Raw genomic sequence first — 12880 nt, forward strand, 5'->3', positions numbered from 1 at the left:
GAAAGTTTATCAAGTAAATGTGTATGCCCTTCTCTTGTTCGTCTGTTTCTCACAATAGGGGCCCCAGTCAACAGCTTAGAAAGGTATTTCCCCCCCCACTACAGACACACAAAATGACTTAAACAAAAGAGACACTTACTTATCTTCTGCATAGATGCTGAAGCGTAAGCAAGTCCGAACTAATAAGGTAGCTCCATGGTATTGGGACACAGGCTCTTTCTACCTTGTTCTGTCATCTGTCAGGTGGTCCAAGATGGCACACCACCAAGACCACTGGCTCCAGTGAAGTGGAAGGAAAGCGTGCCTCTTCCCTCCCAGGTCATGGCCCACAAGTTTCCCACATCCTTTTTGCTAAACATCTGTTTGGCTAGACCTTAGTCACGTGGCCATACCTCGCTGCAGGGAAAATGGGAAACATGGTCTTGTGTCCCGCTAACTCTCTGGGGTTCTGCTACCAGAGGAAGAACGGGAGGATGGAGAGGGTGACAGCAGAAGGTGTGGTTGGAGGCATGCTGAGCTCCAGGTGCCGTGGGTGAGTTTCAGGGGACATACGTGCAACCCAGAAGAGAGGTCTCAGGACTTAGGATTCTTGAGTTCCATTAGGAAGCCATAAGGTATCTGATCAAGGGAGGAACCAAACAGATGTAGGGGGACAAACGTTACATATTATTTTGGGGGTCAGTTGGAGAGAGGCAAAGCAGAAACTGGATCATTCAGGAGCTGTTATAATGACCTAGAAGACTTTGCAGACAGCCACAGGACTTAGCAACTGATTACATAGGAGGGAAGAGGCAGGGGGAGGTGACAGTCTAAGTGCTGACAGTCTAAGTGCCTGAGAGAGTGACGATGTCATTTCTAGAAAAGACAGGAAGAGGGACAGAGCTCACTCAGGGTGCATGGATAAGGCGCTCGGTGGAGAGGGGCAAGAAGGGCTTGGTTTTAGATGTTTTAATACGAGATGCCACGGGTCACCCCAGTGGCAGTGGATGGAGTGGACGGTGGTGAAGGCCCAGGCTTGGTGTCAGAGCTCAGAGTTCAAATCCAGGTTCAGCCACTTCTAAGCCGTGTGGCCTTGATCAAGTCAAGGGTATGACCCCTCTGCACACCACTGTCCCCGAGTAAAGTAGGAACAGTAGGAGAACTCCTAAGAAGGATTGTATACATTCCTGTCAAACACACCCATAGTAAGTGCTGGTACACGTTTGATTTTATTCTTACGAGACAACTGTAAGTTGTGTAACTGCAGTTGGAAATACAAGCCAGAAGCTCAGACAAGGGGCAGGAGGTCAAGACTGGGGAGTCTTTGCAGCACGGTGGGGATGTGTCAGCCGGGCAGGGGCGAGGTGGAGGCGTGCAGACCCTTGGGGAGCGGGCACGTGCGGGAGGGGCCCCGCGCCGCCGTGGTCCCTGCACCGCCGTGGTCCTTGCACCGCCGTGGTCCCTGCACCGTGGGTGTTGCTTCCGCAGCTCTTTCCAGCCTTGCCATTTTCCAGCAGTTGCCTGATGGTTCCATGAAGCCTCTTCCCCATTGGACTCCATGAGGCAAGCCCCGAGCTGCATCCCAGCTCCCAGCTCAGAGCCCAGCACACAGTCATTATTTGTTGTTTGAAGGAATCCGGTGGGGAAGGAAAACTTGCGGGGTGGGGGAATGGGGATTTGTGTTGCCGCAAAAGAGCACTTGACGGAGAAGAAAATGCTACGACGAGGCTGGGGCGGGGGCAGGTCAACCTTGACCTGGTGCCCTGTGGTCCGCGCAGCCGCCGTCTACCCAGGCTTATTAAACGTCAGAGTGGTTTTCCTGAGAACGGAGCCTTGAAAGGCCACCAACCAAGCAGATCTAATCACATAAGCAAGTGAAAAGTAGACAGCTCGTATGCGGAATGGCTGATCAGAAGCTGTGGCTCTCTCCGGGGTCTCCCATCCCCTCCCCAGGGCACATCCCTGAGTCTCAGGCCACATCCAGTGACTGTGACCACTGATTTACTGCCGGGCGTTGCCAAAGGCTCTGTGACCATCACACACGATTCTCAGGGCAGGGAAACGATCTTTCCTCTCCTCTGAGGTGGCTAGCCCGTGTCCTTCAGTCATCCATCACTGTCAAGACACACGCAGACGCTCCGGAACTCTACAGTGTGACTGTGTAAAAGGCGCCAGTCCTATCCTAGAGAAGGCAGGAAGGGCCCTCGGGGGCCGTCCCCTGCAACCTCACAGCCTCATTTAATGATGAGAAACCGAGGCCTTGGAGAGAACCAGGGCATCAGAGACTGAGCTCTACCGAGCACGTAGATGACCTGGCACTGAGTGGCTGCTCCCTGTGTGGCCGTCACTTGAGCCTCATACATGCTTTCTTGTAGGTTGTTGGAGGCATTAATAATATGTGTATCTTACTCAGGGAGGGCAACTCACTTGCCCAGAGCCCCAGGGAGCGGCAGAGACGTGACCCAAACCCTGAGGCCTTGCCTGCTGTGTGGCCGGGGGACGAGGTCACGTGGTGCTGACAACCCCGGGGAGCAGCAAAGTGCTGCTTCCTGCTCCGTGGTCGCCGAGGGTGGCTGGGGTCTCCTCTTTGTCACCTTCAGGCAGGGAAGGCTCCAGCGTCAAGGGCCAGGAGGGACGAGGGAGTCAGGGGCGCACCTGCCCTTCAGCGTCAGCCAGAGGGCACCCCTCACGGTTACTGGCCAACGAGGGCCACTTGCCGCGCTCAACCTCAAGGGAGAGGAGAGGGCGACCCGACCCACGGGAGATTCCTGGTGGCTGCCCCAATCACCACCAGCCACGCCCTTCCCATCGCCTGCCCCCCAGCCCCTACCAACAAGCACTGAGATGCTCCCCAGGGGGCAGAGCCCTCCTGTGCCACATTGGCTGCTGTCCCAGACCGTCTCCCTCTGCCTGGCTGGAAAAAAAAAGCAAAACCTTTATTCTTTCTTATGGCAACTGCATAAATATAAATATGTTGGCAAATATTTACAGACCCCAGAGCTGAAAGGTGATATGGAAAGGGAATTAAATTACAGGCTGCAGGGTGTAATAAAACAGTATTTGGGTTTCCCCAGACTCGTGATATTGTTTCTTTTCTGCATGATATACTATGCTGGAAAGACATTCTTTTCTAGTCAGTTTCTTTTTATCTTTTTTTTTTTTTTTTTTGCCTCCGAACTGCATATAAAACTTTTACGTTAATTTGAAGTTCATCTAAGGAAGTAAAGGGACTTCCCAAATAGCATTTTATAAATCTCTGTGGCTGTGTGTGTTATTATGGAAACATTTTAAACATACACAAAAGTGGGGAGAACCATATTGTGGTTGTTTAAACACATATGTGCAAGTCATTTGACCTGCCTCTTGTCAAGAGGTGGCATCTGGGTCCCTCTCCCCTGTACCTGAGTGAGCCCTGTGGATGCTTCCACCAAAGAATGCGGTGGAAACAAAGCTGCGTGACTCTGAGGCTAGGTTAGAGAAGGCAGTTCTCTCAGGACGCACACCTCAGGAGCCCTGGGCCACCATATAAATTAGACTGACAAAGACAGATTAACAAGAGAAAACCAAACAGAAGCTTACTAACTTGCATCTCACGTACACACGGGAGAGCTCAGTGCCGACGAGCTCAAGGGGTGGTTAGAACTTGGGCTTCTAGAGCATCTCGGCAAAGAACAATAATTTTACAGACAAGGGACAAGACGAAGGAGAAGGGTCTCCCTCGGCTGCGGTCCAGCGTCAGCGGGGATCTGGTCCTTCTGGAGGCTCGGAAGGAGTCCGTCTCCTTGCCTTTTCCAGCCTCTACCTTCTTTGGCTTGTGGCCTCTGCCTCCGTCTTTAAGATCAGCGTTGGCCAGTTTTCTGCTGCCCATTCGGACGCTGATTCTTCCCACCTGGGGCTCTGTGATCACAGTGGACCCGCACAGACAGTCGGGATCCTCCCCACGTCCAGGTCAGCTGGCTGACAACCTCAAGCTCACCTGCACCCTCCACTCCCCCGTGCCACGTCGAGTATATTCGCATGTTCCAGGGATTTGTCCCGGCCTCTTGGCAGGGCCGTTATTCTGCTACTTATGGACCGTGTCACAGGGGCCTGCCTTTCGAATCCACCGAAGGTCCGGAAGGGTTTCCAAGAAGAACAGCAACTCTGTACCTTACAGTTCTTGGAATTCCTTAGCTGTATGTCTTTGGTTCTTTACCTTGAAGTGTAAAAGTCATCCTGCTAGCCTATAGCTCCTAGGAATTTCCAAGAGAAAGTTCTGTTATTCACATTCAGTTACGCACTTATCCATTCATTTATTCGGTAATTTATTAATTCAACATGTATTTATTGAACACCTCTTATAAGCCAGCTCTCTTGTAGGCCACGGAGACACAGCACAAACCACACAGACGATGCCGCCGTTTTCATGAAATATACATTCTAGTGGTGAAGGAAAACAATAGACAAGCGAAATATTCGTACCTTAAAATGACTTTGGAGACAGACAAGTGTGATACAGAAAGCAGAGATGAGATCACAAATGACCAGTGAGGTGGTCAGGGACGTCCCCTCTAAAGAAATGACATTCCAACAGAGACCTAAACGCTGGGGCCCCCATGGGAGGTTCCAGGGGTAAGAGCGGTCCAGACCAGGACACTGCAGGTGCAAAGGCCGCAAGGCAAAAGCCAGCTGGGCCTGTGGAAGAGCCAGGAAGGAGGCCAGCGCGGCTGCAGACGGTGAGCGGGGAGGAGGGTGGTGGACAGCAGGGTTGGGCAGCTTGACGGCTGGTCAGGTGACGCTTCAAGGGCCGAGGCAAAGGGTGTGTCTGTTTGTCAGGGAAAGCTGTGGGAAGGGGTTTGCTCTATTTTTTTTTAATCTTTTGTGTACGTATTTATTTATTTATTTGGCACATGGGATCTTAGTTCCCCGACCAGGGGTCGAACCCGTGTCCCCTGCATTGGAAGCGCAGAGTCTCAACCACTAGACCGTCAGGGAAGCCCCCGGATTTGCCCTGTTTTTGATGGCAAGGTGTGAACAACTTAGTGATGGATCTTGGGTGTAGAACAATCGCTCGGGTTGCTTGGAGGCTGGGGGAGACAGGCTGACAGGGGTCCAGGAAGGAGATGACAGGAGAGAGGCAGTGAGGATGGACAGGAGATGCTCCTGGGCATGTGCAGAGGCAGAGTCGACAGACTGCTGGCGGATTGGACGTGCTGAGGGGCTGGGGGGAGGTGACGGATGCCAGAGCATCTGGCCTGTGAACCGGTGCTGTGGAGGAGGGGAAATTCCCCCTCTGATCCCTCTTGAGTTCTCCTGGCGGGACCAGTAATAAAATCGATACAGTGCCGTTGGGCGGGAGGAAGAGAAACCTTTAGTCCATGCACACGGATCTAAACTCTCATAGAAATGGGCCTGAGAAGGGCGGGCGGGAAGTGACAGGACAAAGAAACTTAGGTTTGGGGGCCTAGTTCGCAAGGAATTTAAGCTCTGGGCTTGGGTTCTAAATTAGTAAAGGAGGAACAAGGTTTGTTTATCCAGGCTGCTCAGCCCTGAATCCCCATCTGTGTGACAAGGACGCCTCTTCCTCCTGTACCGGGATGGCCCTTCACATGGAGGATTTAGTTCCTGCTTTCAGGGGGACAGAGAGGGGGGTCGCAGTGACCCTCTTGCGTCGGCCATTTCTTCAGTAACTGTAATTCAGATTAATCAATACGCCGTGGACGCACATCTTGGGGCAGCCCACCCTGGGCCCCAACCAAACCGAGAGGCACGTCTAGGAGGACCGGGGTTTGCTGCTGCCGTTCTGCTTTGGGCCGGAGAAGGACTTGGAACGCAGAGGCCAGCTTTGAACAAGTGTGAGACGTGTTCAGATACTCAAGTGCGACCGTCAGGGGGATGTCAGGTGAGGAGCCTGGGCCGGACGGAGATACCATGTTCGTGAAGATGGTGTTTAGAGCCGAGGTCTGGGTGTCTCCCCGAGGGAGGCTCTGGTGATGGGATGAGATGTCCCCACCAGGAAATGCGCCCTCCGGCAGGTCTCTGCCCCCTCCCATGGGCACTGCCACATCCCACCTCCCCCCACCCCCAGGGTGAAGCCCTGAGGCACTTGCTTCAGGCACTAAAGTTAACGAGGTGCCGGAACACCACCATAATCAACATAAATAAAATTTCCATGCACTTTTTAAAAATAAAAATTAATGCAAAAAACCCACGACAAGCAAAGTAGCAAAATGTTTAAAGACAGGACTATTACCAGTGTGGAGCCATATCAGAGCCCGAGGCAAAAGGAGAAGTAGTAATTCTCTTCCTGCGTCTGTTTAGAAAGTGAGGCACCTCATTCCCCCACCATCACCCCCTCCTCCACACCCTGCACCTCTTCTGGGGCCCCAGCGGCTCTCAACGCCCCACACAGTGGAAACAATTGTTGCCCTTTTTTAAAAAAATGCAGATGCCTGGGCCCAGCCCCCGGCCAGTGCAAATGGAATGCCAGAGCGCGAGGCTTGAGCATCTTACGGTGTAAGCTCCCCGGGTGGCTCTCCTGCGCCCGGGGCTGGGAGTCACTGTGACTGCCGGAGTCCGGGGGTCCCTGGAAAGCCAGCCATCCTCTCTCTGCGTGTTCTTAGCAGAAAGAGGGGGAAGAAAGTAATCGCATTTTTTCTGCGCGGAAACTGGAGACAAGCCAGAGTACTAGGAATCGTTCTGTCAGTCCCAGATCTGCTGGTTCCTGGAGAGCCTCCTGCAGACGTGGTGCCCGCCGGCTCCCTCAGCTGCCCCCCAACCAGCCTGGGCGGTCCTGAGTCTGCTCCGCAGCGGCCTCGCACTAAGCATCCCGGGCTCCGGGGCCCCCTTCTCCCCCACTGACGTGGACCTCCCCAGAAAGGTGCTTGTGAGAAATTCAATGCCAGTACCATTCAGTGCCGAGAGCAGGCTGAGGGCAGCTATACTTACCACTACTATTCAACAGCAGCTTTTATAACAGTGATATTGAGGATGAAGGTGTGCTTTCCTTCAGCCGAGTCAACAAATTCCACGGATTTGTTTGTTCACACCTTTGGGAGGATTTACTGTGTGATCCTCTGGGGTGCTGTGCTTGTTTAGTCAGTCAGTGAAGGTTTCTTATTCATGTACTTCCAGCCAGGTGCTTGGGGTGGGATGGCTTTACATAATTAATACTTACATGTGAACGGAGTTTTACACATCAGTGCTTTCTGTTCTCACCAACCATAAGAGAACTCAGCCGTCAGGGTGCTTCTGGAGAAGCAACCATTTGCTCTTGGAAATTACATCAGCTTCATTTTTCTGTATCCGTAGTGAATTTCCCCCTCTTCTTCCAGCCTTTGCTGTTTGGTCCCAAATCATCTTCTTACTGGGGAAATCAATCGGAGGTTTCTTTTTATAACCTTTCTCATTCTGGTTGAGTTAGCTATGATTGCACCACTTTTATTTCTTCCTAAAGTATTCAGATTTAATTACATGTTTTTCTTCTGCCTCTGGTTCAAGTGTGCTAATTATGTGGTGGTATTTAGTCTGTCTCAAGTTTATTATTAGACTTTTCATTGTCCCTGCATTTGCTAAATTGTAGAGAATTTGTATTTTTAGGGCTCTTGCCATTCATGGTGTCATTCCTTCACAAGGAAAGTTAAAAAATACGTAGATAAAAGTAGGTCAAACTCAGTGTTTCCACCTCTGGGTGTAGAATCCTACTTAGTGAATGAGGCTGGTAATTCTGTGGTCAGCCAGCTGCTAAGTGTTACTTTAGGGAAGTTAACTCAGCACCAGCGCTTTTTCTTACAACAAATGGTTGAGAAACCAGGGGCACTGAGATGCTGAAGTGATGTCTCATCACTGGCTTTGGGTACCTGTGGTGTGGCTCTTGCTCTAGCATCTGGCTTTGAGGATGAGTATAAAGCGATCCACATGGATGAACCATGGCCTGGCCCGGAACCTGTGACTCTGCTGTCCCATGGCCAGTTTCTGGTACAAGGAGCCAACTGGCCGACAGCCCTGCACGGCCCTCCCTTCAGCATTAAGGAAACCCCACCTGCCCACCTCTCTTTGGCCGTTTCTCGGCTCATCTCCGGCTGTACCATAGAAGGTTAGCAGTGTGACTGTTATCACTACCGTTCTCACCTGGCTCATTTATTCATTTGTTCACGCATTCAGTCAACAGACACCTGCTGAAGAGTGACTGTTTAAGGGCCCAGGAGAGAACTGTGTACAGAACAACCAATGTCCCTGCTCTCGTGGAGCTTCTATTATGTGGCAGGAAAAGTACTCTTGATAAAAACCAGTAAAAACACAATCTGCCAAGGAGAGCGGTAGATGGGAGCGTTGTCCCCGGACCCCCAAAGCCTGCTCATGTTAGGACTCAGCATCACACGTTGCTATGGACAGTGCAGCTCCTTGCCAGCAAATAGAGTCCATTCTGGCCTCTGGACACTGGGCGTGGCAGGTGACGCACCTGGGCCTGTGGGATACTGGTGGGCAACGCAAGCAGAGGCTTCAGATATGCTTGGTGTTGGCTTGCTTCCTGTACTTCTGCCATTGCCGTGAGAACATGCCCCGAGTAGTTTCTGGTCCCAGAATAATGGGACACCTGTGGCACCGACTTGACCCCAACCTGCAGCCTGGAGACCCGCCCAGCAGATCCAAGGTGGCAACAGAGATGCTCGGCTGAGCCCACCGGGATCAACCAGTCCTGTAGCCTGTGGACCCGTGAGCGTGAGTGTAAAGGATTGCTCCCGGACGTGACAGTCTGAGGGGTGATTTGTTACAGAGCATTGTCGGTGGAAGAGCTGCCTAATACAGGTGTCAGGTCGAACAGAAATTAAACAGAGAGAGGGATGGGGGTACCCACAGTGCAGGGAAAGAGGAGTGACCTCCACTGCAGGCCGCGCCGCAGGCTTTCTGGATAGCCTGCAGGGGGAGGGGTGGAGGCAGGGAAGTTGCCAGAGAGGCCAACGCAAACATGCACTTACTTCCCATGCTCATTTTTTAATGCATGCGTTTATTAGCGAGGGTTCAAACTCTACAAACTATGCTCTAACCTTCATTTTCCCCTTGCTCTCTCGTGAACATCTATCCGAGCTGCCGAGCATTGGCCCGCAGGTTCCTTTTGCTGGGGGACACAGTTCTGTTGTAGGACGTCATAGGCGAAGCAGAAGCCCGTGCCCAGTGATCACCGGGTCCCATGCACGGTGCCGCTTCGCCAGAGCACGTGAGGGAGGGAATCTCATTTGCCCATTTCGCAGATGAGGAAACCGAGACCAAGAGGCTCACCAAGAGCGGAGTCAACATTTAACCCAGAGCTGCGACCACAGGCCAGGCGTCTCCTGACTGCCTTCCTGTCACCGAACTTACACTCAGTCTTCCTCTTAGAGACGACACTGCCCTAAGCATTCGTGTGGCCAAATCTTTGTGACCATCAATAATTGTTTCCCTAGAACCAATTCCTGGAGGTAGAATTTCTAGGTCAGTTCTTTTAATGTGACAATTAAACTCTAACGCGTTGTAAATGAAACAAGTCAGAACAAGTCATTCCAGATGCTCGGAGGGACCGTGGATAGTACTGAACACAATGCATGACAGTTAATCGGGAAGCAGTAATGATCTTGGGTCTGACGGGGCTTCTGGGAGCGTAGCTTCCTTTTGCCCACGTTTCTCCGGAACAAGAACTCGACCGAACACTAGCGGCCATTTCTCCGTCCAGCCCCTCGCTCCCCTGTGCTCTCCAGGGCTGTCCACACCGGGTCCACCTCCTGGAGAGCCAAGCAGGTGTTTCCCGAGTAGCTCTGCGGCACGATGCCTCTGAACTCGCCCTCTGCCCTGGTAAAGTCCCGTCGCTCCGCTTGCCGTGTGACTCGCCTCTGCCCTGGTAAAGTCCCGTCGCTCCGCTTGCCGTGTGACTTGCGAGATGCTGTTTAATGTTTGCTGCCACCCTGTGGGGTTAGTACAGAAGCAGCAGAGGCTGAAGAATTGCCAACGGTCCTCAAGTTACAAGGCTGAGAAGCAGAGGCAGGACGGTGGTTTGGATCTGGAGCTCCCTGACCAGCCCAGCCCCACGGGCTGCTGTGCTTCACTGGTCCGTCGTGACTCCAGGTTGGGCAGGGGTTTGCTGGAGGTATAGGGGTGAAGGAGTTAAGCTTGCCCTGCTCCCTGCCCAACTGATGCGTGTTCACTCGGAGCCACGAATATCCACATGGGCCCGGGCCGAAGGGCTAAAATGACTCCAATGCTATTTCATCTTTATCACAAATTTCAATACCACTTCCCTCCTCCTGCCGGGGACCCAGGGCGGGAAATGTCAGGGCGGGGCTGCCAGATTAACAGCCCTCCATACAACTGTCAAGTTCTTGGGCGGTACTAGGAACTCTTTTTTGGAGATTTAAAACGCTATTAAAAATCGGGAGTTCCCTGGCGGTCCAGTGGTTAGGACTCCATGCTTTTACAGCCAAGGGCACAGGTTCAGTCCCTGGTCAGGGAACTAAGATCCCGCAAGCCATGCAGTGCAGCCAAAAAACAAAAACAAAAACAAAACCGCTATTAAAAATGCAACCAGTTGCCTGCAAACAGACACAAGGGGTCTTTTGGGGGGCCATGGAAACGTTCTGAAGGTGGATTGTGGTGACAGTTGCCCAACATTATAAATTGTACAAAATTCATTGAATTGTAATCTTACAATAGGCAGGTTTCGTCATATGTAAATTGTTTCAGTAAAGCTGTTAAAGACATTAAAATATCATCAGAAATCATTTTAATTGAATACATCAGCTGCGTCTGTTTTTTCTTTACTACAAATGAAAAAGTATATTTTGATCAGAGTCAGGGTTTTCTTTTTTCAGAATAGGGGCATTAAAATGTTAGAAAAATTGCAAAGGTACCAAAAAACAGTTTAAAAATAGTTTTTGAGAAAGCCAAGTTAAAGCAGAGGGATGGGCACCTGCAGATGTGATTTTGGAGAAGGGAAAAGGTTTTGCAAAGCAGCCAGGCTGCAAGGCTGAGAAGTCTGAGGGGCCGGCACCCGGGGTTTCTCGAATTTAAAGGAGCTGCAGCTGCGCTGGGAGCCCCAGGGTGGGCTGTCTTGGAGCCCCAGACAGGCTGCTTGGGACGTCACATGTCTACCTGGAGAAACTTGACCTTGGCAGGTCTTATTTTTTAGCATCTTGAAAAAGTGCTAAGTGTCTCAGATTTCATTAAAACATCAAACTATTTTTAAACAAGCACCGTAGGCTTTGTGCCTCTAGCAAAATCTTCATACGTGATTCCGGGACTTTAAAAACTCCACCTTAGACGCAACACCTCTAAACTAGGTCAGAAAGGGGGAAAAGTTGCCTTTTAACAGTGACATGCACAAATACAATTTTCAGGGATTCACTTGGAAACTAAGGTCCCTACGTGAACCATATGCTTCGGCCTCCTCTAAAGAAAGAGGAGAACATAAAGATGCAGAAAACAGGTATGTGGTGAAGGTTGGGTGGGTTCTTTGGACTTTTCGGAAGGACTTATATTACCAACTATTCTTTCTCATAACTAGAGCAAGTGTGGGCAGTCAGCGTATCCGAGTCGGCATCTGAGTCGGTAGAAAGGAATTTGTCCACACGATGAAACCCACCTGCACCCTGAGTGGGCGCCACTGACCGGGCCCCCGGGACAGAGAAAGCATCAGGGCCTGAGACGAGGCGAGAAGTGACCGGAGCCCCTCTGCCCACTTGTGTCACCTCAAGCAAATCACTTCATGCATTGATTGTTTCCTCATCCGTAAATGGGAATATTAACTTATCATCGGGTGGCTGTGAGAAGGAAATAAATAGCACATTCTGGGAACATTCTGAATATTTTAAAGTTTTATCCAGATACTAGGTGTTGTTACTGTTTCTTTGGTCAGAGCAAAAATTCAGTCTGTCTTAGCCCCCGTCTACTCATAGAATCCTGAAAGCTAGTTCCGTAGGATGGGCTGCGGGCATGTCAAGGCTTTAACCCTCTAAGTCCCCGAGCCTGGTCACTCCACGGGGCCATATGGATGTTTTCTGTACGTATCGTGGGGGTGGCACCGCGGATTCAACAGAGTGGACAGCGGCCGAATCCCGGTGCTACCCTGCGTCTCCCGCCAATGTAGCGTTGAATCCTACATTCTCTCCAGCCAGCAGAGTTTAACTTTGGGGGGACAAGGAGAACTCACCCACATCACTCCAGAAGCACCTGTGAGAGCTCACCTGTGCAGGCCGTACGTGCCCGAGGGCGGCCGGGGTCCTGGGGCCTGTCCTCGGCCGCCGTGCTCCCACCGCACTCTGGCCCTTGCTGGTCCTACAGAGCCTCTGAGCCACTTTCCTCCCTTCGTCTGTTTCTGTTGCTCTTGCCCCGAAATACTAACTTGTTGCAAATATAAAAGACTGCCATGAACTCTCACTTACATCTTATGGAAGTGGCACAGTCCAGGGTTAAACCGGTCCTCCTGGGTCCCAAGGCAGGTGTGTCTTTTCATGAATTTCTAGGTCAAGAACTTCTGTCTGTAAAACCGAGTCAGTGGCAGGGTTCCAGGGGGTAGGCTGTGTCAGTAGCTCCCACAGCTGAGAACTTCAAATCCCCTGGGGCGCTGGTTCAAACACAGCTTCCTGGGCCCCACCCCCAGGGCTCTGACTCGGTAGGTCTGGGTGGCCCTGATAATCTGCCTTTTTAACAAGTTCCTATGTGATACTGATACAGGTTCAGAGAACCACCGAGCTAGGACCGAGCCTAGCCGGCAGTAACGCGCACACAATACATTTCAGGTGTTGCTAAAACGAGTACAGATGTGCTTCCTTAAAAGGCTCCCCGATTCTGTTCTACTTGAAAAACTTCCCCCCAGGAGTCTTGCCTGACTTGAGAAATCAAACGGTCTGGTCTCTCTCAGCTCACTTTTCTTAAAAGTTGAGACACGTAGCCC

General features: G+C 51.5%; 1 protein-coding gene across 1 annotated transcript in view; it reads left to right on the top strand.

Annotated features, from left to right (window-relative positions):
• MRPS9 (mitochondrial ribosomal protein S9) overlaps positions 1-11783 on the top strand; it is a 113248-nt gene extending 101465 nt beyond the window's left edge. The window contains exon 10 of the mRNA XM_032653159.1: positions 11492-11783. Within this exon, the coding sequence (XP_032509050.1) occupies positions 11492-11531 (40 nt within the window). The 3' untranslated portion in view covers positions 11532-11783. The remainder of the gene's footprint in view (positions 1-11491) is intronic.
• Positions 11784-12880: the final 1097 nt, after the last annotated feature.

The sequence above is a fragment of the Phocoena sinus genome, chromosome 13 (genome assembly GCF_008692025.1).
Source record: "Phocoena sinus isolate mPhoSin1 chromosome 13, mPhoSin1.pri, whole genome shotgun sequence".
Classification (NCBI taxonomy): Eukaryota; Metazoa; Chordata; class Mammalia; order Artiodactyla; family Phocoenidae; genus Phocoena; species Phocoena sinus.